The following is a 21106-nucleotide window of genomic DNA, read 5'->3' as shown; positions in this document are numbered from 1 at the left end:
GACAGGGTTAATGCAAACTTTTCCACATTAAGAATGCCAGTGGAACAGTGAAGCTGGAGACACTAATGTACTGGAGACACTAATGTACTGGAGGAAACACAGCATAGAGTTAAACAAAATTCTTTGCTACTAATTAAACATGTATGTAAGCATTTCAGGCATCTGCCATTACCAAAAAACGAAAATTTAATTTGAAAGAGAGAGCGATATGTATATACATACCTTCCCAATGTTTGCAAACTGCTTCTACCATCTGAAGCCTGTCCATAGATAACTGGGCAACCAACGTGACATCATTGCCCTCTGGAGACTGTAATAGACAGGGATTTGACATTTGCATTTCAACAACTATGGGAAGAAGCAAAACAGATAATTAAACCATGTCAAGAGGTGGAGCTGACATAAGGTATTTAGATACAGTGAAATTCTCGCAAAACAGCTATTACACTCTGATCAATAACTTTACTTGAACCTAATGCTACTTAAAACTGGGCCCAACCATACTGCTGATGTAACTAATAATTTCACAAAAGCTGGTATATGGATGTGAGCCCCATCTTTCAAGTAAAGCCGTAGAATTACCACAAATGTGGAAATGTGAAAAAGTCTGGCATAACGTAGTCTGCACTTTTCAAGTCAATGAGCTATGGGAAATTGCTCACAGTTATTTATTCATTCAATGCCATTGTGGCGTTACAGAGAGGAGTGGTACAGTTGTGGTAGATTGCTACAGACGTATGTCTTGAATGTAGTTTGATCAGGGTTGCTGGCGATGGGGGTGGGGAAGTGATTCCGTTCCAATGACATCTTTGGTATGAATGAATGAAAGTACAAGTTGGTGCGGCAGCTTGGCACTTTAACTTTAAAACGATGATCACCACGTGATGAGATGTAGGAAGGCGCAGTGAAGAGTGCACTGTTGAGATTATAGTTAGTGAAAATTTAGTAAAATTTAGTAAATTAAAATTAAGTTAAATTAGTGAAAATCAATGTCCCTTGAGTCAAATGAGTATTGATATCTTCCCACAGATCTTAGGTAGAAAATACAGGTTTACATACGAGTGCAAAACTACCTAACTTACTCCCACATCGGCTAAAAACAGTCATTAGAGCTCTCCATATAAGAGATGAGGCACAGACAGAGGTACTCACAGGCTCATAGTCATATTCAATGTAATAGAGGTGTGTGCGATGCTGGGCAACCCTTGCTCTCCTGAAGTCATAGCAGGGGTCGTCCTCATCCAACAGATTCAACTGTAGGAGGACATACACGTCAGTTAAAAAAAAAAGAAAAAAAAAAACTTGCACAAACCACTAATAAGCAATATATCAAATTACAGTTAAAGAAAATATTGCTACCAGCTCACAATCTGAACACTCACAATGTACTTGCATGCACACATAGGTAATCCTAGCATGCTACAGGTTGCCTGCACATTCAGCACTCTCGTAAACATCTATATGTCATCAAAAATATATGAAGCAGCCGCACTAAGTCATATGCACAATGTAAGTAAATTCCACAAGCTCATTTTGAAGCACTAATATATTTAGTGGAATCTTGTCGATATGATTTTGCATCATACATTTTTCCCTAATACATTTTTCTTTCTTTTCGCGGCCAACATAGGAGAAATGTATTTTTATACAGTTATTGTGATTGCGTTTTCACCTGAACTCGGATAATACAACTGAAGAAGTGGGTATTTATGGGTATTTCTAAACCTAAGCCTTATTTTCCAGTGTACTAGCTTAAATAACATTCCAGTAGCCCACAAACAACGTGTTAAGCCACGGCCACACTAGAGGAAGAATGCATGCAGCGTGCCGGTGGCAGTAAAATGCTGCTGCGACAGTGTAGCCACACCAACTGGAGGTGCGCTGCTGCTCAGCTGCGTAAAGAAATGGTGGTTCCTTTTTTTAACTTCCAAAAGAACTTTTTTATGGACATTGAAAAGAGGAAAGTTCAGTCTAAACTAACGAGCTATTTCAACGTTGCTGAATAAAAGTGTGTTCGCTGCAGTTTGAGTGGCACCCAGTGATGCTGCTCCATGCAACGTGTTATGTGGATCAGTGTCACCTGACACCCCACGAACCCTTGCTATTGAGAAGCGTTGACTGTTGGGCCAGTTGGTGCATCATGTTGTATCATTGAGCGGGATAAGGATGGAAAGAAACGATGTGGACAGGACAGACGCTCACTTCCCAGACAATACACAACATCCTGCGAACGTCTAAAAAAAAAAAAAAACCCTGACATCCCACATTATCCGAAAAATGTTCTGCAGGCATCCATGGGACATAGGACTCAGCAATGTCCCAACAAATGCACAACTGCAGACATTATTGTGATGTGTTGGCAGAGTTGGCAGGCAGCAAGTTTGAAACATGCACAAAATGGCCCAACATAGCCCAATACACTGTGCATTTCGTTGTTTTTGATTTCGCAACTAAACCAAAAACGCCGATGGGCCATATATTGGTAACATATGATGTTTATGCACACCTTGAGGGCCACTTACTCCTGCACAAATTATAAATATAGTGTTTCTTCCCTGTCCAGTAATGTAACATGTAAATTTCGCCGGATTGTGCTGATTATTTCCCCATTCTCGCCCTATTAGCACTTCCGGTGGTGGTGTGGTGGTGGTACGATGTTTATCTTTTCTTGGGGCCTGATGACTGTTTGAAAAATTCATGCAGTTGCAATAAAGGTGTGCAAGTTTTATTGCTCCACTCATTTGCATGTAAAGGCCACCATGTGCCTAGAACAAGCATGACAAATTGTATCGGGAATGACGCACGTGCCATGCCTGGCGCGGCGATTCATCGTGCTCGCCTAGATTAGATATGCGCCTTGGTTGCCACACCCCTTGCGGCTATAAAAGCACTATGCGTTCAGCAATAAAGAGCATTTGGTCGCTGGCCACCTCGACTGATACATGGTGTCAGGAGTGGGGTAGCTCACGTCGATGGAAACACGATGGAGCAACTGCTGAAGCTTCCTGAACCACTACTGTTGTCTGGGAATATCGCCAAGAACTGGGAATTGTTCCAGCAGAAATTCGAGCTTTTTCTGGAAGCAACGTAGTCGCCAAAAGAGCCCCGAACCACGGCCGCCAAAACAGCACTGCTGCTCAGCACTGCCGGAGACGACGCATTGGAGGTATTTAACAACTTCCTTTTTCTCGGGCTCGAGAACAAGCAAGATTATGCTACCGTTGTTAAGAAATTCAAGGAGTACTGCCAAGAACAACAGAATTAAGTCTATGAGCGGTACATATTCCAATCCAGAGTGCAAGGCGGGACCTCAGAAAACAAGCAAGAAGCTGCAATTTTTCGGGAATAGCTGATTCCTTAATCCGCGACCAAATAGTGTTTGGCACCAGTAGCCCACGACTGCGTGAAAAGCTCCTCAAAGAAAAAGACTTGACACTTGCCAAGGCTGAGCAGATTTGCAAAGCGGAGGAAGCAGCATCGCTGCAAAACAATGCCTGGGCGCAGCCCGATAAGCACGTGGCGCTGGTCATGAAGCGGTCTGGGCAGGTTCGCAAAGCGGAGCATGCGGTGCAAAAAGAACCGTCAGCACAGCCCGATAAGCAAGTGATGCAAGACAAGCAGCAATCTCGGAAATGCGTCAGATGCAATCGTTTACACGCCATACCCGGCAGATGCCCTGTGTTCGGCAAAACGTGTTTCATATGCCAAGGTGTTAACCATTTCGCATCTTGCTGCAAGAAGGGCTCGCAAATCCGAGAAGTTGGCGAGGAGCAAGACAGCTTCGACATTCTCGATGTGACAGTCTCGAGCATCGACGCGAGAGCGGACTGGGTAGTACATGTGAAAGTGGCTGACCAGATGGTTAACTTCAAAGTGGACACGGGATCTCAGGCCAACTTGCTCCCCTACTCTATCTACCGACGATGCAAGACGGCAGCAGATTTGAAACTGAGCTCTTCGGTGCTTCGATCATACAGCGGTGGTGTCATTCGACATTTCGGTATGGCAAGGCTACCAGTGACCGTGAACGGCCGGTCGAAAGACGTCAACTTCTATGTCGTCAAAAAGGGCAACCAAGCTATACTGGGACTACTAGCATGTGAGTCGCTTGGTCTGGTGTCACGTGCAGTGGATGCTGTAAAAGAAGGAAGCACCACAGCGGGCGGCAGTGAGGACGTTCTAACCGAATTCCGCCAGCTTTTTCAGGGAACAGGCTGCGTGAGTCACCAGTATAAAATGGTCCTACACAAGGATGCGACGCCAGTTGTCCAGCCAGCTCGGCGGGTGCCCTTGGCGCTGAGGGAACCTCTGAGGGAGGAGCTGGAGCGCATGCAGCGAAGTGGCATCATTGAGAGGGTCCAGAAACCGACAGACTGGGTGAGCCCTTTGGTTATCGTGCGGAAGAAAGACGGGAAAATACGGGTTTGCATGGACCCTAGAAGTATCAACGAGTGGATACAGCGAGAGCATTATCAGATGCCAAGACGCGAGGACATAGAAGCTGAGCTCGCCAGCACTAAGTACTTCATGCTCCTCGATGCAAGGGCGGGTTTTCATCAGGTACCTTTGGATGACTCCACAGCAACTATATGCACGTTCGGTACTCCGTTCGGGCGTTACCGGTTTTTGAGGCTCCCGTTCGGAATCTCATCAGCACCGGAAGTTTTCCAGAAAATCCTGAGCGAATATTTGACGGCTGTCAAGGTGTGAGAGTGTACATTGATGATATTCTAAGATGGGGCTCGTCTAAGGAAGAACACGATGCGCGCCTGCGCAAAGTGCTGCAAGTGGCAGAAAAAGCAGGCTTAACTTTCAACGCTGAAAAGTGCAAGGTTGGAGTGACTGAAATTAAATTCTTGGGTGACGTCATCGTGAAGCCACGATGGAATAAAGCCTAACCCAGCGTTGACGCAGTCGTTGAGGGAGACTCCATGCCCAACGGATAAATCCGCTGTCCGCAGAATGCTAGGAGTAGCAAATTATTTCAGCAAGTACTTGCCTAATCTCACAGAACGTACTACGCTTCTTCGCAGCCTCATCAAAAAGGACTCTGTCTTCGAGTGGACCGAAAACTACGCTAGTGAGTGGAGGATGATCTGCGACATGCTCAGCAGTGCACCTCTCCTAGCTATTTGCAACCCAGCCAGAGAAACTAAAATCGTGGCAGATGCATCAAAGAATGGTTTGGGGGCTGCACTTTTACAGCGCCACGGTGAAAACTGGCGGCCAGTCGCTTATGCCTCGCGTGTTGTAGCCAACTCGGAGCAGAGGTACTCGCAGATTGAAAAGGAAGCATTGGGGATAACGTTCGGCTGTGAAAAATTTCATCACTTCGTATACGGACGTAAAACTGTTATCGAGACTGACCACCGTCCACTGCTTGGTATTGCAGCGAAAGGAATCAGTGATATGGCACCCAGGCTTCAACGTTTTTTCTTGAGGCTAATGGCTTATGATTTTGAACTGCAGTATGTACCAGGAAAGAAAATCTTTCTCGCAGACATGCTATCAAGGGCTCCAGGGACAGCAACTAAGGACTACTCCGAAGACACGGAAGATGTGGAGGTCCACGCGGTTGCAGTCATGTCAACCTTGGTAAGCACTAGAACACTGGCCCGTCTGGCCAAAGCAACGGCGAATGATCAGGACTTGCAGTCAGTGATGCGCTACATTAATGGCCACGGTGACATTGTGGGAATAATGAAGCCATTCGCGTCCGAGCTCTCATTGATTAAAGGAATTGTATTTAAAGGCAGCAAAGTTGTAGTCCCGAAGCCAATGCGAAAGGAAGTTCTCGAACGTATTCATGAGGGACACATGGGCTTGAACAAGTGCCAAGCAAGAGCCAGGGGCCTAGTGTTCTGGCCGGGGCTGAACTCTGATATCAAAAACCTGTTGCAGAGTTGTGCAGTTTGCCGTAAATATACGTACAAACAGCAAAGTGAGCCTTTTATGATCAGACCTACACCGGCCCATGCATGGTACCGCGTGGGCATTGACATTTTTCAGTACGGAGGCAGATCGTACCTATCGGTTTTTGATGCCCATTCGAACTTCTCGGAAATGGAGAAGCTGACTCGTACAACATCCAGTGCCGTAATTGAGAAGTTGAGCGCCATCTTTTCAAGATACGGCATTCCAATGGAAGTCCACACAGACAATGGGCCGCAGTTTTCGTCTTATGAATTTGCTCTCTTTGCATCCAGGTACGACTTCAGCCACATCACGTCGAGCCCAGAGTTCCCGCGATCGAATGGACTCGCTGAGAAGGGGGTTCAGATTGTGAAAAGAATCCTAAAGAAAACGGAAGAAACAAAACAAGACTTCTGGCTCGGGTTGCTCAACTACAGATCCACTCCGCTCGAAGATGGCCGCTCCCCTGGTGAACTCTTGCAGGGCAGGAGGCTTCGCACTCTACTCCCAGACTTCAGGCAGCAGCCAAGCATACCAGTATTCAAGCGAGCCCAGGCAGACACTCGGGGGAGAACGTTACCACCTCTCAATACCGGCGATGTCGTGAGAGTACAGGAAAAGACATGGAATCGCCGAGCTCAAGTTACCGAAGCAGTTGCACTGAGGTCTTATCGAGTAGTTACCGAGGACAACAGAGTGCTACTTCGCAACCGACAGCAGCTGCTTCCAACTGGTGAGCTGTTCCAGCAAGAAGCCCTCGAATGTGACGACCGGGAGAGCGAACGAGCGTGTGAAGCACTGCAAACCACGGCACCTGCTGCAACTGGAGACTCGCCTGTGAGCTCCGAGAACATTCCGCAGGCGCCGCCGCCCGTGACTACGACTGAACCGACTGTGAGCTCAACGGCTCTGCAGGCTCTTACATTGTGCCAATCTACCAGAGATAGGAGACCACCGCAGCGCCTGTGGTACGACCACAATTTCAACCAAGTACTTGGCATCTATTCTCCACAGGAGGGAAGATGTATCGGGAATGACGCACGTGCCATGCCTGGTGCGGCGATTCATCGTGCTCGCCTAGATTAGATATGCGCCTTGGTTTCCACACCCCTTGCGGCTATAAAAGCACTGTACGTTCAGCAATAAAGAGCATTTGGTCACTGGCCACCTCGACTGATACAACAAATGACATCCATTTTACTTCCCATGCCGGGGATATAACCTCCATCCTGCATCCAGACAACAACCGAAAAAGACCCGGCCGGGAGCTCCATGGGGCGTCTTTCGGTGTTTCACATGGGAGGTTCTCTGGATTAGCGTAGGACATTTTAGGAACATCCCTGGAATCTCCTTAACCTCCTTACAGGGACGCCCATCAAACATTTTTAGGATATCTGTGTGTTGTCTGGGCTACAACTGATGTTTAATGAATAGTAGTTTCTAAAAAAGCGGTAAGGGTGCGCATGCGGAGTCAGAGGGCAGATACAAGGCTCCTACGGATTCACATGCAAAAGTTCTAAAAAAGCCTAACACCTATTGAGATAACTTGTTTCTTTATCCCGTTGATGGATAACAGTGTTAGGTTTTTTTGGAACTTTTCCATGTGAATCTGTAGGAGCCTTGTATCTGCCCTCTGACTGCGCATGCGTGCCACCACCACTCCCTTGGAAACTATTAATTAAACTTCAGTTATAAGTGAGTGTCTGTCCTGTCCACATTATTTCTTTCCACCCTTATTGCACTCAAAGACACAACACTTTGCTATTGAGTTTGTCACCGAGTACGGCTACTTTCATACTTTCCGGATCTTGCTTTGGATAATAAGATTTTCGGATGACACATTTTATTTTCGAGTTCCGGTAAAGATTGTATCAATGAGATTCCGCTGTATGTCTCTCTCGCTGAAACCTCTCGTGCATCTTATGGCAGCGATAAGTACAAAATACCTGGCTCTCTGTTTCTGGCAAGAGTGCTGCATAGCACTGCTTTATGTTTGGCAATGGCCTTTCAGTTCTATTAGATACTCAATAAAGTACATAGTACAATTAAGTAGTTTTGTATGACTCTGAGGAAAGTTTTAAACCATCTACACTGTGACCTGCATGTCTAACAAGATAAAATAAAAAACTGCTTTGAGTGTGCAACTCATTCATAATCAAACCTCGCACAATGATCATGTTCTATAGTCTATTTTATATGATAACACATTTGGTGCCAGCACTGTCCAGGTTGATTTGCTCACAATAGAAAAACCTAACTTGGTCAGTAGAGCGGGCTAGTGCTGCTAATCTGCCTTCACAGCCCTCGTAATGTTGCTTTTGTGTCCCCTAATTTTTCATGGCAGATAGTAACTACTAGCACTTTTCAACTACTAGCTTAACAGACTATTCTGATGGATGTATTTGCAGATGCTTGTGATCTTCCCTTTCCATTGGACAGCCAGGAAATGTGTACGCCAAATTTAGTACTACCAAAACAGACTGCAAATGTGCACGATTTAAATGCTAATGAGCCTGTAAACTCAAAGAAACTTTTCAGGGTGGCAAAATAAATATGCAGGCAAAAATGGAACTTCCAGCTTTTTTTTTCTGGTCATTATACATGATGCCACTTGCCATTAAACATTTCTTGTGTTCACTAGCCATGCATCTTTGCACTTGATTTCTTTTTCATTTACATGCCATTTTTTGTAAACATTATTATATAAAGCAATACCAACTTGAAATTCTGAGCAGCTAGGGCAAGCTGCTAAGTGATGGTCACTTACAGCATCCTGTACGTGAGAGGCATGCACACCGGCAGATGAGGAAGTCGTGCCGTTGCAACCAATAAGCTCGCGTCGCAGCAGGTTGCCATCATATTCGAGGAAGGTAAGGTAGAGGTTGCGGAAGAACTCAACATGCTTGTTCTTGACTTTGAGCTTCTTAGGTGAGTTCCAGTGAATTATTTTTAGCTCCTGCACCTCGGAGTAGCACAGCTGCATATAGAAGAGCCAGTTAAACACTCTGTAAGAGTCCATAACTTCGACAAGCACATATCAAGCAAGACTGCTACAAAATTTTGTATGCATGTGTGTCCCCCTTCACTGTGTCCTCGTTGACTGTGCGTGAAATATTACACTATGAATGTAGGCTAGAGACCATTAAACTTTGGGACGGGATCTTGAAATGGCTGATACAATGTAACATAAGCACTGCCTAAATCTAGGCAGCTCTCTATATTCCTAATCCCATAACAGAAGAGCCGTAAAAATGTGTGTGCAAATTTAAGCACAATGCTTAGATTTTTATTGGGTAATTGGCATTCAACTCAACGTTGTGCCATTTCTTAATAAGTACGGCATCATAAACAGGCTCAGTGAGATATATGGGTAAATTTGTTACATGATAGTGAGAAAGCACGGGAAGCATCTTGAGACGCGGCACGACTGGCTTAGTGCCAAGCGCTAGCATGAATGTTTGTTATCTTTGAAATGACTGAGCTTTGTAACATTGAATTTATCCAAACGAAAGTTTTACCTCTTGTTTGATTTTGTAATATTGTTTTCATTTCGCTTATTTATTTTCTGAAAGTGCCTAAGAACAGCGTTATGCCTTAACAATGGTGCACTTGTGTTACAAACAACATAAAACCGAAAAACAAAACAGAATATCTCAAACAACAGTGGTACAAAGCACAAAGAAAAATTGAATTAAATAAAGAGAGAAGCCAGATAATGAGCAAGTAGTAGAGCTGAATATATCAAGATCATGATGCAAGGTATTTTGTTACGATGAGAAAAACGAGAACAAGGTGAAAGCAGGAGCCACCGTTTCGGCAAGTCCAGTTGTCGAAACATTGGCTTCTGCTTTCACCCTGTTCTCGTTTTGCTCATCATCTTGAATTTCCATCTCCTGCCTTCCCCGTGTTTTCCAAGGTATTTGTTGTGTTATAACACGTGTTATAGTGTTAGATGTGCAAGAGGAATTCATGTAGAAAATGCTAGAATTATGCAAGTTATGCAAGTTTTATACTTGCTACAAGTCTAAGCTCCTTTTCTGTTTACATGTGCTTTCACAGATGCTTGCCCTGTGACAAAAAGTAATTACATTCCTCAGCAAAACCCCAATAAAGACGAACAAAACGCAACCTTGTGAACCCAGCTTATACCACCAAAATATACTTCTAAATTTGCTCTAACAGCCATAGAACATGTGGTCACCTTTGACGGCAAGCCAATGACTGCACAAACATGTGCAAGCACACAAGTAAAATGTAGTTCACTGCTGTTACACTGTTTCACAAACTAAGGTCTTTACTTCTTAGGACTTACTGCAATAAACACCGGAAACCATGAAGGCAAACCCAACAGTGGCTCATAATAAGTGACTAAGAATGAACCTTGTAGTAACCTCACAGCGCGGATTTACAAATGAGTATTTCGTAGGTGGATTGTATATCTTCTCCATGCTAGGGTTGGTTTACAGTAGACGATAGCATTGCAACAAGCCTCAGCCAAGTGTACATCTATTCATTGAAAAGCACAAAACCCTCACCTCACTGAGAGTATTGTCACTCAGCTGCACATTCCACTGGCATGGCAGACGAAACAGGAGCTCAGTGTGCTGCTTTAGCACAGCATTGAAGATATCCTTCAAGAAACAAATAAAGCGATGATAGACTTCATATGAACATTCAGACACAACTGAAGGCATAAAACTGAAAGTTCTCGTCAGGTATGAGTTATTACTTGCAGAACAATGTGCTCAAGGAATAAACATAAGAAAACTGAACTGCAGCTTCTTGGAAATTGGTTATATAATAACTTAAATGATAGCCTTGGAACCAAATTATAACTAGGAATTGGAGTTTTTGTTTTTTACCGATAAATGCCGAAAATTACCTGCTGATTACAATTTTAGGGATTTGATTTTAACTGAAAAGTGCAGAATTTAAGGATTTGTCATGGCTCATGGCACTGGGTCCGCACAACATGACTGGACTCTTTTAAATGGTTTGGGTGCTCCTGCTTAAGCGCCCTTGCTCATGCTCGGCCAGTAGAAAATCTGCTGCGTTTGTGGGGCGAGAGTGGGGTTCCTGGATGAGCAGGTTTTCTTTCTGCCAGCCTTGCCTGAACCTCGCCCAATACTGTGGGCCTCTCCAACCGCGTCATGACAAAGGAGATTGGATAAGGGAGTTTCGTGCGCATATGAGTCCATTCCTCCTCGCAGTTCCTGTGTGGGATGTGGTAATGGGATAAAAAGTGATGCCTTCCAAGCAGTAACCTTTATCAGTGCATGCCAACTTGTGTGCACAAACACACCAAGGACACAGCAAGAAAAAGTGCAAGCCGGACTGACCATTGTGGATAGAGTGAGATTCCAGGAATTTGCGGGGCCCTCAACTTTTTTTGCGGACCTAAGTCAAGCAATTTGAAATAGTTGCAACACTTGTCCACTCCTAGTGCACACACCGATACATAGTATGTACAGACCTGCATGCCTCTTCTACACACTCGTGCTTCTTTGTAGTGCTACTGCAACAGGTACAGAACAACAAGATTCAAATGGTAGTTCAAAGTGAATGGATTCAAGTGGAATAGTATAGTGCGACATGCACCAGATTCTCATTGTCCATGTAAAGTGGCTGTTGTTCTGGTAGCAGGAAGACAAAGACTATGCCCCTGAAGTGAACGTCTTGGTCGACGTCACGGACTAGGCCACGTGCAGTGACCTACAAAAACTGTTCTCTGCACATAGAAAATGTCTCTGCGAGAAATGGCAATGCGGAATGGAGTGCAACCAGAGTACCAATATGTGGCTAAGTGATGATCGTCATTCTTTTTGGTTTGTGGTCAGCATTAAAAACACAAACTTTAAGAGCGAGCTGTCAAAAGACATTAGTGTTTACTGTTCACTATTCTCTATGGTGGCAAGCAAGCAAGAGACACTAGAGGCTATAAAGAAACAATTTGCGAAGTATATGCTCTACACACCTCAGGGCCTAAAATATCGAAAAGGTGGTACTATAAAGAAAATAGACGCTGATAAGTGCAGAATTTCTTGAGCGAAATGAATGCCGAAAAATTCAATTCCTAGTTATAACTAAACAAGAAAATTAATAAAATACAAATAGCACCTTTGATAGTTGGGTTCGTTGGGCACCTCCACCAGTTTTGTCACAAAAAGACAATTGAACATGTACCCGGCGTCGGCGAGACAGACAGTTGTACAAGATGACGTACAAAAAAACTCAAGCTGGCGTCCTCAGCCTCTACTTCTTCCTCTTCAGCGCCCGCCTCTTGCAGAGCACGCATTCCAGTCACTTCTTTCTCAGAACTGGCTCGGGACAATATAAATTTAAAGTGTTCTATAAAATTAGCAAACTATCTGCCTTAATGTGGGCCTAGAAGTCTGCACCAGTAATTAAAGTAACCCATTTGTTGGCAGCTGTCCCCTCAACCATTAAAGCGCACCCGTTTGTCAGCATTTCAGTGAACACAGCTGCTTTTGTAAGATAACAGAATATTCAACTGTAAGTAAGCAGGTGACCAATATCCTCTACACATTCCTGCTGTCAACAGTGAGCAACTATGACACACCTGTCTGTATGTTGGTGAACACAGATGCTTTTATATAATATAACAAGGTAGTCAACTGTGTTTAATAAGCAGGTGACACACAAAGAACTATTATAGCTACTTGGACTATTCAGTTGATGTTTAGGACTAGTAGTCACCTGATCAGCCAATGAAGTAAACCACATGCTGATAAGTTCCTTCTCGGCGATAAGCTTCCACATTTGCATCCAGCTGCGTTCACGTAGCCTTTGCAGTCGCAGCAAAATTACACCTGTGTTGAAACCTCGCCCCTGCATGGATCAGAACAAGTTTTGCAATGCTCAGTACACAGAAAAGTTGGTTACACTTCCTTGGTGTGTGTGACTATTGCTGCTGCTATGTTTTCTTGGTCACTGTACCAACTTGACCAAAGGTATTCACATTGTTAAACTTTCAAAAACCTTCCACTTTAATATGACAATTCAGTTGTACATTCATGCCTCTATACCTGGTGACAACCTAAGAATGCAGTGGCCAATACACCACTGTCTAACTCAAGAATTTGTATAGATGTGCAAGCCAATTATGTTTGCTCATTGCTATGACATCAGAGTGAAGACTACTTTCAATATCATAGCCTCTCTAGAACTATGCTTTGTAGCATGGAGACAGAGAGGGAAGATAACACGCAGTTTTGCGGGCAGAGATTGCATTGAGTTCTTAGGTCGTCACTAAGTATAGACCAGGCATAAGTAAATGGGACACTATAAATGAAACCAACAAGGTGAATGGATTTATGGCAACACATTTAGCTAAAGACAGCTGCAACGAGAAGAAACTCTCCAACAGTTACGAACAAAAAATTATGCCATGCACTGCCCCACAAATCATTAATGTTTTAAAGCTTTATAAGTCACTTTAAAGAAATCTGCATGATCTTCGGAGCATGATCCACATGATGCTACAGTAAAACTTAGTTTAGTAAAAAAACAAAAAACGTAATATTCTGCGAATTACTGCACACTTCACAGGACGCTTCGTGTAATTCAATGAAGCCAATACAAAATAAAGCAGTTCATACGCTTATTTTTGTGAATAAAGCTATCTACTTACGAGAGCAGGCCAAGGCCGATGGTTTTTCCATAGCTTTCCTAGATACCAGTCGCTCTGGTTCTCGACAAGACCAATTGCCTAGAAGAAAATTGGAAAGCGTGGAGAGTGTTATGGAGGTAGCAGAGCACAACTGCACAGAAAGTGAATCGAATTCAATTTGCAAGACTTGAAACAACTTTATTACAGTTGAACTTCAATATAACAAAGTCGATAAAATTGGCACTTTATTTCGCTATGTGTTACAATTTTTTAATAGCGAGATTTCGCCTTTTATACAAATAAAAATATATGCCGACAAATTTTTATTACACAAAAGGGGTGGCGAAAATTTCCTAATTGTCGGGCGATAAGAACAACAAATTTCAATGAAAAAGAAAAAGAAAGGTAATTTTCTTGAATTTGACAGTCGGCGATGAAAGATACGGTTTCATGCGCTGTTAACAATAGAGAGTGTTAGTTTAGGGGACGCAAGGCGTTAGGACCCCTAGCGCTTGGGTGCGTTTGCGTTTGCGTATGCAAGCAGAAACACGTTATATGTTAGCGGCCCCAAACGCAAGCCGCAGTGAGGTCGGATGCGCTCGCAGCGCCATCAACTTCTGACCTTTGCTGCGTTATCATTTTCTAAAATATGAAATCATGCATATGAAGTAAAGCACATAAAACTATTCTTATTAAAAGCAGGCGCGTGGGGCATTGGGCCGGAGCCGTAAATGGGAGTGTCCTGCATGGTGCAGCCACCTGGTGGCGCAAAGCTCAAACAGACAAAAACAGCTAATATTACTGTAACCAAGTCTATTCTACTTTGCTGCAGGTGTAAATTTTTGGCACCAATACGACTACGCCAGTGCCGAAAATTTACACTAGCAGCGAAGTAGAATAGACTTCGTTATAGCAATATTAGCTGTTTTTGTCCGTTTGAGCTTTGCGCCACCAGGTGGATGCACCATGCAGGCCGCTCCCATTTACTCCCACGCCCCAACGCCCCAAGTTTACCTGAATACCGGACACGCTATACCTCCCTAATAAATATAAAAACGACGTCTGTCGACACCTGGCGAAAGAGTTATAACATTATCTACCCACTAGCTACTCTTAAGTTCTCATACACCGCAAGAGTCACATGGGTAACGTGACCGCTTAGGGGCAGGGATGTTCTCGCCTGCCCCAAGGAAACAAGTAGACGTAGCGGTCTATGCATGCGCAGTACCATTGCCCCTAGTTCTTGCGTACGCAAGCCGCTTGCGACCCCTAAACTAGAGCTCTCTAATATCTTCACATCAGCTGTACAAAGGACAGCCTATGAAGCTTTCACATCCACTTTATGGCGGCATATCAGCCGACCTTAGCATTTTTTTGCACCCACCGCAGATTACATCCAAGATGGAGCAACCAGCTGTGTATGCACGCTGGCAGCCATTGGGCTAGCATTTGATGTGCGCTAAAGAAAAGTGAGGGGGGGGGAGCGGCCTCCCCCTATGCGAGCAACATGTGAAAACACGGTGCACATCAAGCCATCATTCTTCTCGGCTAACTCTTGCACCTTTTCCCTTCCATCTATAGGATAGAGTGCACAGTAAGATCTTATCAAGCTTAGTATTTATATGCAATATGATGGTAGAATCTCACATTTGCTACTAGTACCACTACTCATGCTTATCACATGTTATTGCCACACGAGGCAGGGATAATTGGCCACAATGAAAACAGCAAATCAGGTACTGACACAATGCAGGCTCAGAATAACAACATGCGGCGTAGAATACATTGATATGAATGCATGATACGCTGCGACGACACTTCACTTGCCAGTTATGACCTCCAAAGTCAAGGCACCGCATGCCGCAAAATTTTGGAGGCCATGACCAGCTGTATTCACCAGTATTGGCGATGACGCTCCACCGCTTTGGCGGCTGCTCCCCATCACATGATTTGAGAGGTTCATTCGCAAGCAACCGCATATAATTCAACCATTTGACCCTCTGTGCCCATGGCAGTTTCCAAACATCTATTACCTCGATATTTCTTCCGTGGCAGCAGCAAAATTTTGGCGTATTGAAACCTTGTGTAAAAACACATTGTTACATTGAGATTCAAAATACAGTGCTCTAAGAACAAGAAGTTATAAGAAGTCAAATACTTTAGTTATATTGAGAATATTGTTATACTGAAGGTGATTATATGAGGTTTAACTGTTTAACTGTATAAGTCTATCTGTACTCTGAAGAATGCTATGGCTAGCTCTTGTTGCAATATTGAGAGCCCTGCAGCCACTGGAACGCTAATAAGCAGCCTTACTTTTGCATATAAAATCAAAGGTGAAAGGGAATGCCATCAGGCTCCTGTAAGCCGTTTCTGAATTTCAACATTTTCTTGAGCACATTCTGGAACACAGGTGCTGGGGAATGCTAGGTGTAACATAGTATACGAGGTGACAATTTCCAAGTTTTCCGGAATTTTCAAAAATTGCCTGTCGCACATAACGGAGTTCTAATCCTTGAGCTGGAATGTTCAGAGAGGCGGTCATTATGTTCATGAGAAATCGAAACACATATTCAACTAATTAAAAAATCACTAATCAGCTTCTTAATTAACTACTTTATGGCACATGTTGCCATTATGAATTGTAGCTGATAAGTTTGCAAGGCGTATCCACTTTGAATGAATTTTCAGAATTCCACCAGTTTGGAGATATGCGCCATTAAAGTCACTGTAAAAGTTCACTGTTATTCCACATTTTAACAAAACGCTCTTCCATGTATTGAAGCACAAAAGTAATTGAAATGCCCATGTATTTTTTCTCACCCTTTGAGAAATATCTCAAAATTGATGTTATCCTAGCGATTCATTTCAAGTGGGTAGGTCTTGCAAACTCACTGGCTACAAAGCTACAATTCATAAGTAACAATATGTACCGAAAAGTAATTAATTAAGAAGTTAATTGGTGAATTCTTGTTCATTAGTTGGACATGCATTTTTATTTCTCATGCTAGTAATGTCCGCCTCTTCAAATAATCTAGCTTAAGGACAAGAATTGATCACCCTGTTAAGTAAAATTTAAAAAAGAGTGAAAAAAAATGATATGGACAAGACTGAACAACACAAGCGCTTCAGGTTTGTGTCGTTGCACTCTTTTAATTTTACTGTTTACCAAGAATCAACTAGCCTAGCAGCAAGCCCTGGATTCTAAGCAGAGGTAAAACCAGATTTATTGATTAGTGTATGAAAGAGAGAGAGAGAGAGAGAGAGAGAGAGAGAGAGAAAGGGGCAATAAAAGGGAGCACCATGCTTGATGTAGGAATGTACTCTATGAACAAGAGTATACAGTGGCTGCAGAGCTTTGCAACGCAGCCAACTCACAGAACTGAAAAAGGTGCTTCAAAATATATCATTGCAGCTACGGTGACTGCAAGAACACACATGCAAATTTCTCAATGCAGGTTTCCTGCCTCAACTGCCGTAAGTATTATAATTCACAAGAAACATTCAGGAAATGCAGCAGTAATGTGCTAACAGGAGCACAGTGGTGCCTTATATGAAATGGCATGAAACCTTCAGGTCTAATCTGACCAGTTTCACCATATCCTAGCCAGAGCAAACCACTCAAAGGCTCTTCAGTTTGGCAGCCCAGTGCCTCCTCTATTATTTTTTTTAAAATGCCAGCCAGATGCACCCGATCGGACCATTCACCACCCTCTCCTATCATTCTTTCCTACTCTCCCCCGTCGGATAGCGTTCATGCCTGCTTTACGGATGCGGGGGAGATTACCAACTGGGCGGCGCCTCGTAACGAAAATCAGAGAAAGACTGACAGACATGTGATAACCTTAGAGAGGCAGGGATGAAGCGTCTACTGCATCTCCACCAGAATGACAGCGGCGTGCGCTCAGACGCATGCATGATGCAAGCAGTTGTATTTATTAGTCGTACTGTCTTGGTAGCGTCGCATCGCAGCAACTCACTGAACTAAGGCGCACCAATGGCTCCCATTGGGGTGCGAGCAATTGCACTGGCATTGACAAAATAGAGGAGGCAATGGGCCGCCACTACTGCTGCCATTAATAGGCTGCAAGATCACATCATTGCCTTGGTAAAATATTTTGCAGACTTAATCTTTATCAGATGAAAGTCAGCATAATTATCACGTGAAAGTACTTGAAGGAGACACCGGCAGTGGTTGAACGAGAGATGTCCGAGTCTGGAGTCAATGTTTTAATAAAACTTGTCTTTCTTGGGGCAAGTCAAGACAAATATCCCTTGTCTAAACATTGGCTCCAGCCTGTGACATCACTTGTTCGACTCCTACTGATTACTCAAGTCTCTATCTACCCGTGATCGTCTTGTTTCAATGGACACATGTGGCAGACAGCCGGGAACAGGGTTGCCACTTTTCTGTGCACACACACAATCTTTTTTTTCACGGTGCCAACAGTCAGTTCAACCGCCACCCTAGCACATAAATTGCCAGTTTTCTGGTTTTCCCTAAATTGGCACATTATAGGTGGCATCTCAAGTGCTTTATCAGACGTTTCTACAAAGCAGACAACTGAATTGTCACAAACAAATTGATTCCTGACTCCTTAAAATTTCCTTAATTTCTTAAGTATCATGTATTCATGTATCATATGTAATTGCTAATAATATTGAGCAAAATTTTGCAGTGTTTCTGGCATGTTCATGCAAATAATGCTTGGACCTAACCTCTTCAGAAATAAACTCGCAAGTTGCAGTATGGTTGACAATGGAATGGTTGCCTTTTCTACCTGCCAACTTTATTTACATTAACCACTGCCATCGGGATGAGCTTTCTCATATACAGGTGAAACTTAGCAGATGCCACATAAAGAAAGGTTGTTTTCACATCTGTGCTTAGTTGAGGCCTTTTCTTTGCATATGAGCTGCAAAACTGATGCATGATGACGCTATACTGAGATAACAGGCACACTTAATGCTAAATCATTTAAAAGCCAGGCAAGATAGATGCCAGAACGTATCTCCACATCGTCAAGAGCTAATGTGCCTCTGCAGTCGCCTGATGTGACGTCTGTCTCCATGGGCTATCAGTGAACAAACTGATTCAGCAGTATGCTGCCTGCTAAAGAAAACAAACTGTACACACATAAAGCAAGAACTTGCTTACCTGTTTGGAGGTGTACTTGTGAAATATTCTCCACAGCTCAGCAATGTCTGATGCAAAAGTGATGTCTGTGTCCAGTACTATCACCTGTGTGAAAATAAGGAAAAGAGAAAGAACTTTCAGAGCAAAGCAAAACTAAAGCCAGATGATTTCTACACATATATTCTGCCTGTTTCAAATAAAGCAGCACAGCTTGCTCTGTTCATAAAGAAACGATGAACTGCACAGAGGATTATCTTGTTATGCCAGAGAAAGCTGGCATAGCAGATAAACCATACAGGCACACCAGCTTTTCCTTTTGTCAGATGGCTTCTTACAGTCAGTGATCTTAGATATGTGCAGTGGCTGCAAATGTGTTGTAAGCTGTTTCCTCACAGAAAAATGGCAGCCGGTTGATGATCCGTGCCATTCGCTTGGATCTATCATTGCATATATTTTAGAAACGTCATATCTCAGCAATGCCTGGACCTTGGGGGATGCCGCAGGCAAGGTGTCTAGATTTAATTTGTAACATTTCTGTCAGTAGCTGTCAACAAAACACTGCAGTACATCACCATTTCATTTTAATGAACACATACCGAAATGCCTAATCAACAAATCTCACAGCATGGACAGCTTAATCAATGAACTACTGAGGAGGCCCATCAACATAATTTTTTTGTGGGCTCCATCATGGTTATGTCTGATTGAGTACATGTCACTGCATAAGAAAGTTAAGACTAATCTATATGTGGCTAAACAGGTTTATTTGCAAAACAAGGTGTTTTTACTTCAAGTCACTGCTGCTACAATACTTAATTGTATTTAGAACGAAAACATGGGTAAAAACAAAGCAGTCTAACAAATTCCACTTTCAGATATGCTCTCAGCGTCACCCCACAACTTGTGGAAACCATACTTGCCTTGTCAAGGTTATCCGGAAGAGCCTTGGGCAGTACTAGCTTCATAAGCCCATAGACACCAGAGTAATGCTTGTTTGGAATCCATGATACTTCTCCTTGTAGGTTGTCTGCTAGGTAGAAGCTCACCTCCACTGTGTACAATATATGTACATGTCCACATTTAATGTTACTAAATGGCCACTAGCAGCCTTCCAAAGGTGGTCAATACAGATATGCAACATGTTCAAGAAATTACATCCAAAATTATTCACATCTATGCATTGAGGCTAAAGCAGTGCATACATTGAGAATATGTATAAATGATAAGTGCACAGTATGTATTCCACATTACTCATATGGCACCTACAAAATTAATTGGTCCCTTCATGTGCATGTATCTTAAAATAAAAATGAAAGTTACAAACAAACACAAATGCCAGGCTTACTACAGTTTGAGAAGTCACTAGGTCTAAAGTAATGCATACGTGGACAAGCACCTAGAGAACAAAGCAAAGAAAAATCTAGCTCACTTATTTTACACTCTTTTCTATTTTCTTTTGTGTCAAAAAATGCTGACGGTGGCAAGTGTCGTGACAGCCTTGGGCACCAGCCAAACTGCAAATCGCCAAAATAATTTCTTTTTTAATTGCAAGAAATGATAGGTACGTTACAAGCTGCGGGGTCAAAGAATTGCATTTAACCCAGTAGATTAATGTCATAAAACATTATTGGTTGCTAATTGGCTTGAGCTAACTTGAATTGGACCACACTGTGTTCTGGGATGCGCCACACTAGGAATGGCTGTATGCACAAATGCATACTGCACCTCCATAACCGGATCACTACAATGCACAGGCAACAAAGAATTTTCTTTCTTTCCTGTTCGTTTTTTCCCCCCACGTTTCAGGCAGGACACACATTCACCGAATAGAAGCATGCAGCGGATGATTTTAACAGGCGTAAATGGCAACTTCGGGAGGCATCAGACAAAAATCTCACATAAAACATGTGCCTAAGACAGAATAAAGGCATAATCATCACAATTGTTTGCATGCAGAAAAAAGGGAACAGCTAAAGAAAAAAAAAAGGAAGCTGTAGAACTTCAAAAAGAAAACCTCAGATATGTGTACGTATTAGTGCTTACACAATTATACAAAGCTATTGGCAGCTTTAATCCCCAATCCTGTGCTGTGCTCCAGTATTGTATAGTACAGTCGACTTCTGTTAATTTGGCCCTGGCGGGACCACGGAAATCGATCAAATTATCCGGCAGGCTGAATTAAACAAGATGCAGAAAAAACGGCAGAACATGCCACCGAGTGTTCGGCAGTATTTGCACGAGTCTATGCACTCCCGAATAAAATGCATGCCTACTTTGTATGATTACAATGTGGAAAACTAACGTATAATTGACATTAAAGCTCCTAAACAAAGCAGGACTCAAATGCACATCTGATTTTTAACAAGAAAAATGGGCAAGGGTATGTATTGCAGAATGGCAGCCGGTTTCCTGAAGTCAGCCTCGAT

General features: G+C 43.2%; 1 protein-coding gene across 1 annotated transcript in view; it reads right to left on the bottom strand.

Moving 5' to 3' along the window:
* The window catches only part of LOC135896970 (xylosyl- and glucuronyltransferase LARGE2s-like), a 50518-nt gene that overhangs the window by 16781 nt on the left and 12631 nt on the right, over positions 1 to 21106 (bottom strand). The window contains exons 5-12 of the mRNA XM_065425530.2: positions 19601 to 19731; positions 18702 to 18785; positions 13565 to 13642; positions 12631 to 12762; positions 10449 to 10544; positions 8681 to 8890; positions 1153 to 1254; positions 223 to 310 (exon numbers count right to left, since the gene is read on the bottom strand). Coding sequence (XP_065281602.2) covers positions 223 to 310; positions 1153 to 1254; positions 8681 to 8890; positions 10449 to 10544; positions 12631 to 12762; positions 13565 to 13642; positions 18702 to 18785; positions 19601 to 19731 — 921 coding nt within the window. The remainder of the gene's footprint in view (positions 1 to 222; positions 311 to 1152; positions 1255 to 8680; positions 8891 to 10448; positions 10545 to 12630; positions 12763 to 13564; positions 13643 to 18701; positions 18786 to 19600; positions 19732 to 21106) is intronic.

The sequence above is a fragment of the Dermacentor albipictus genome, chromosome 3 (genome assembly GCF_038994185.2).
Source record: "Dermacentor albipictus isolate Rhodes 1998 colony chromosome 3, USDA_Dalb.pri_finalv2, whole genome shotgun sequence".
Lineage (NCBI taxonomy): Eukaryota > Metazoa > Arthropoda > Arachnida > Ixodida > Ixodidae > Dermacentor > Dermacentor albipictus.
The sequence above is the reverse complement of the archived record's forward strand: the minus strand, read 5'-3'. Positions and strand labels throughout refer to the sequence as shown.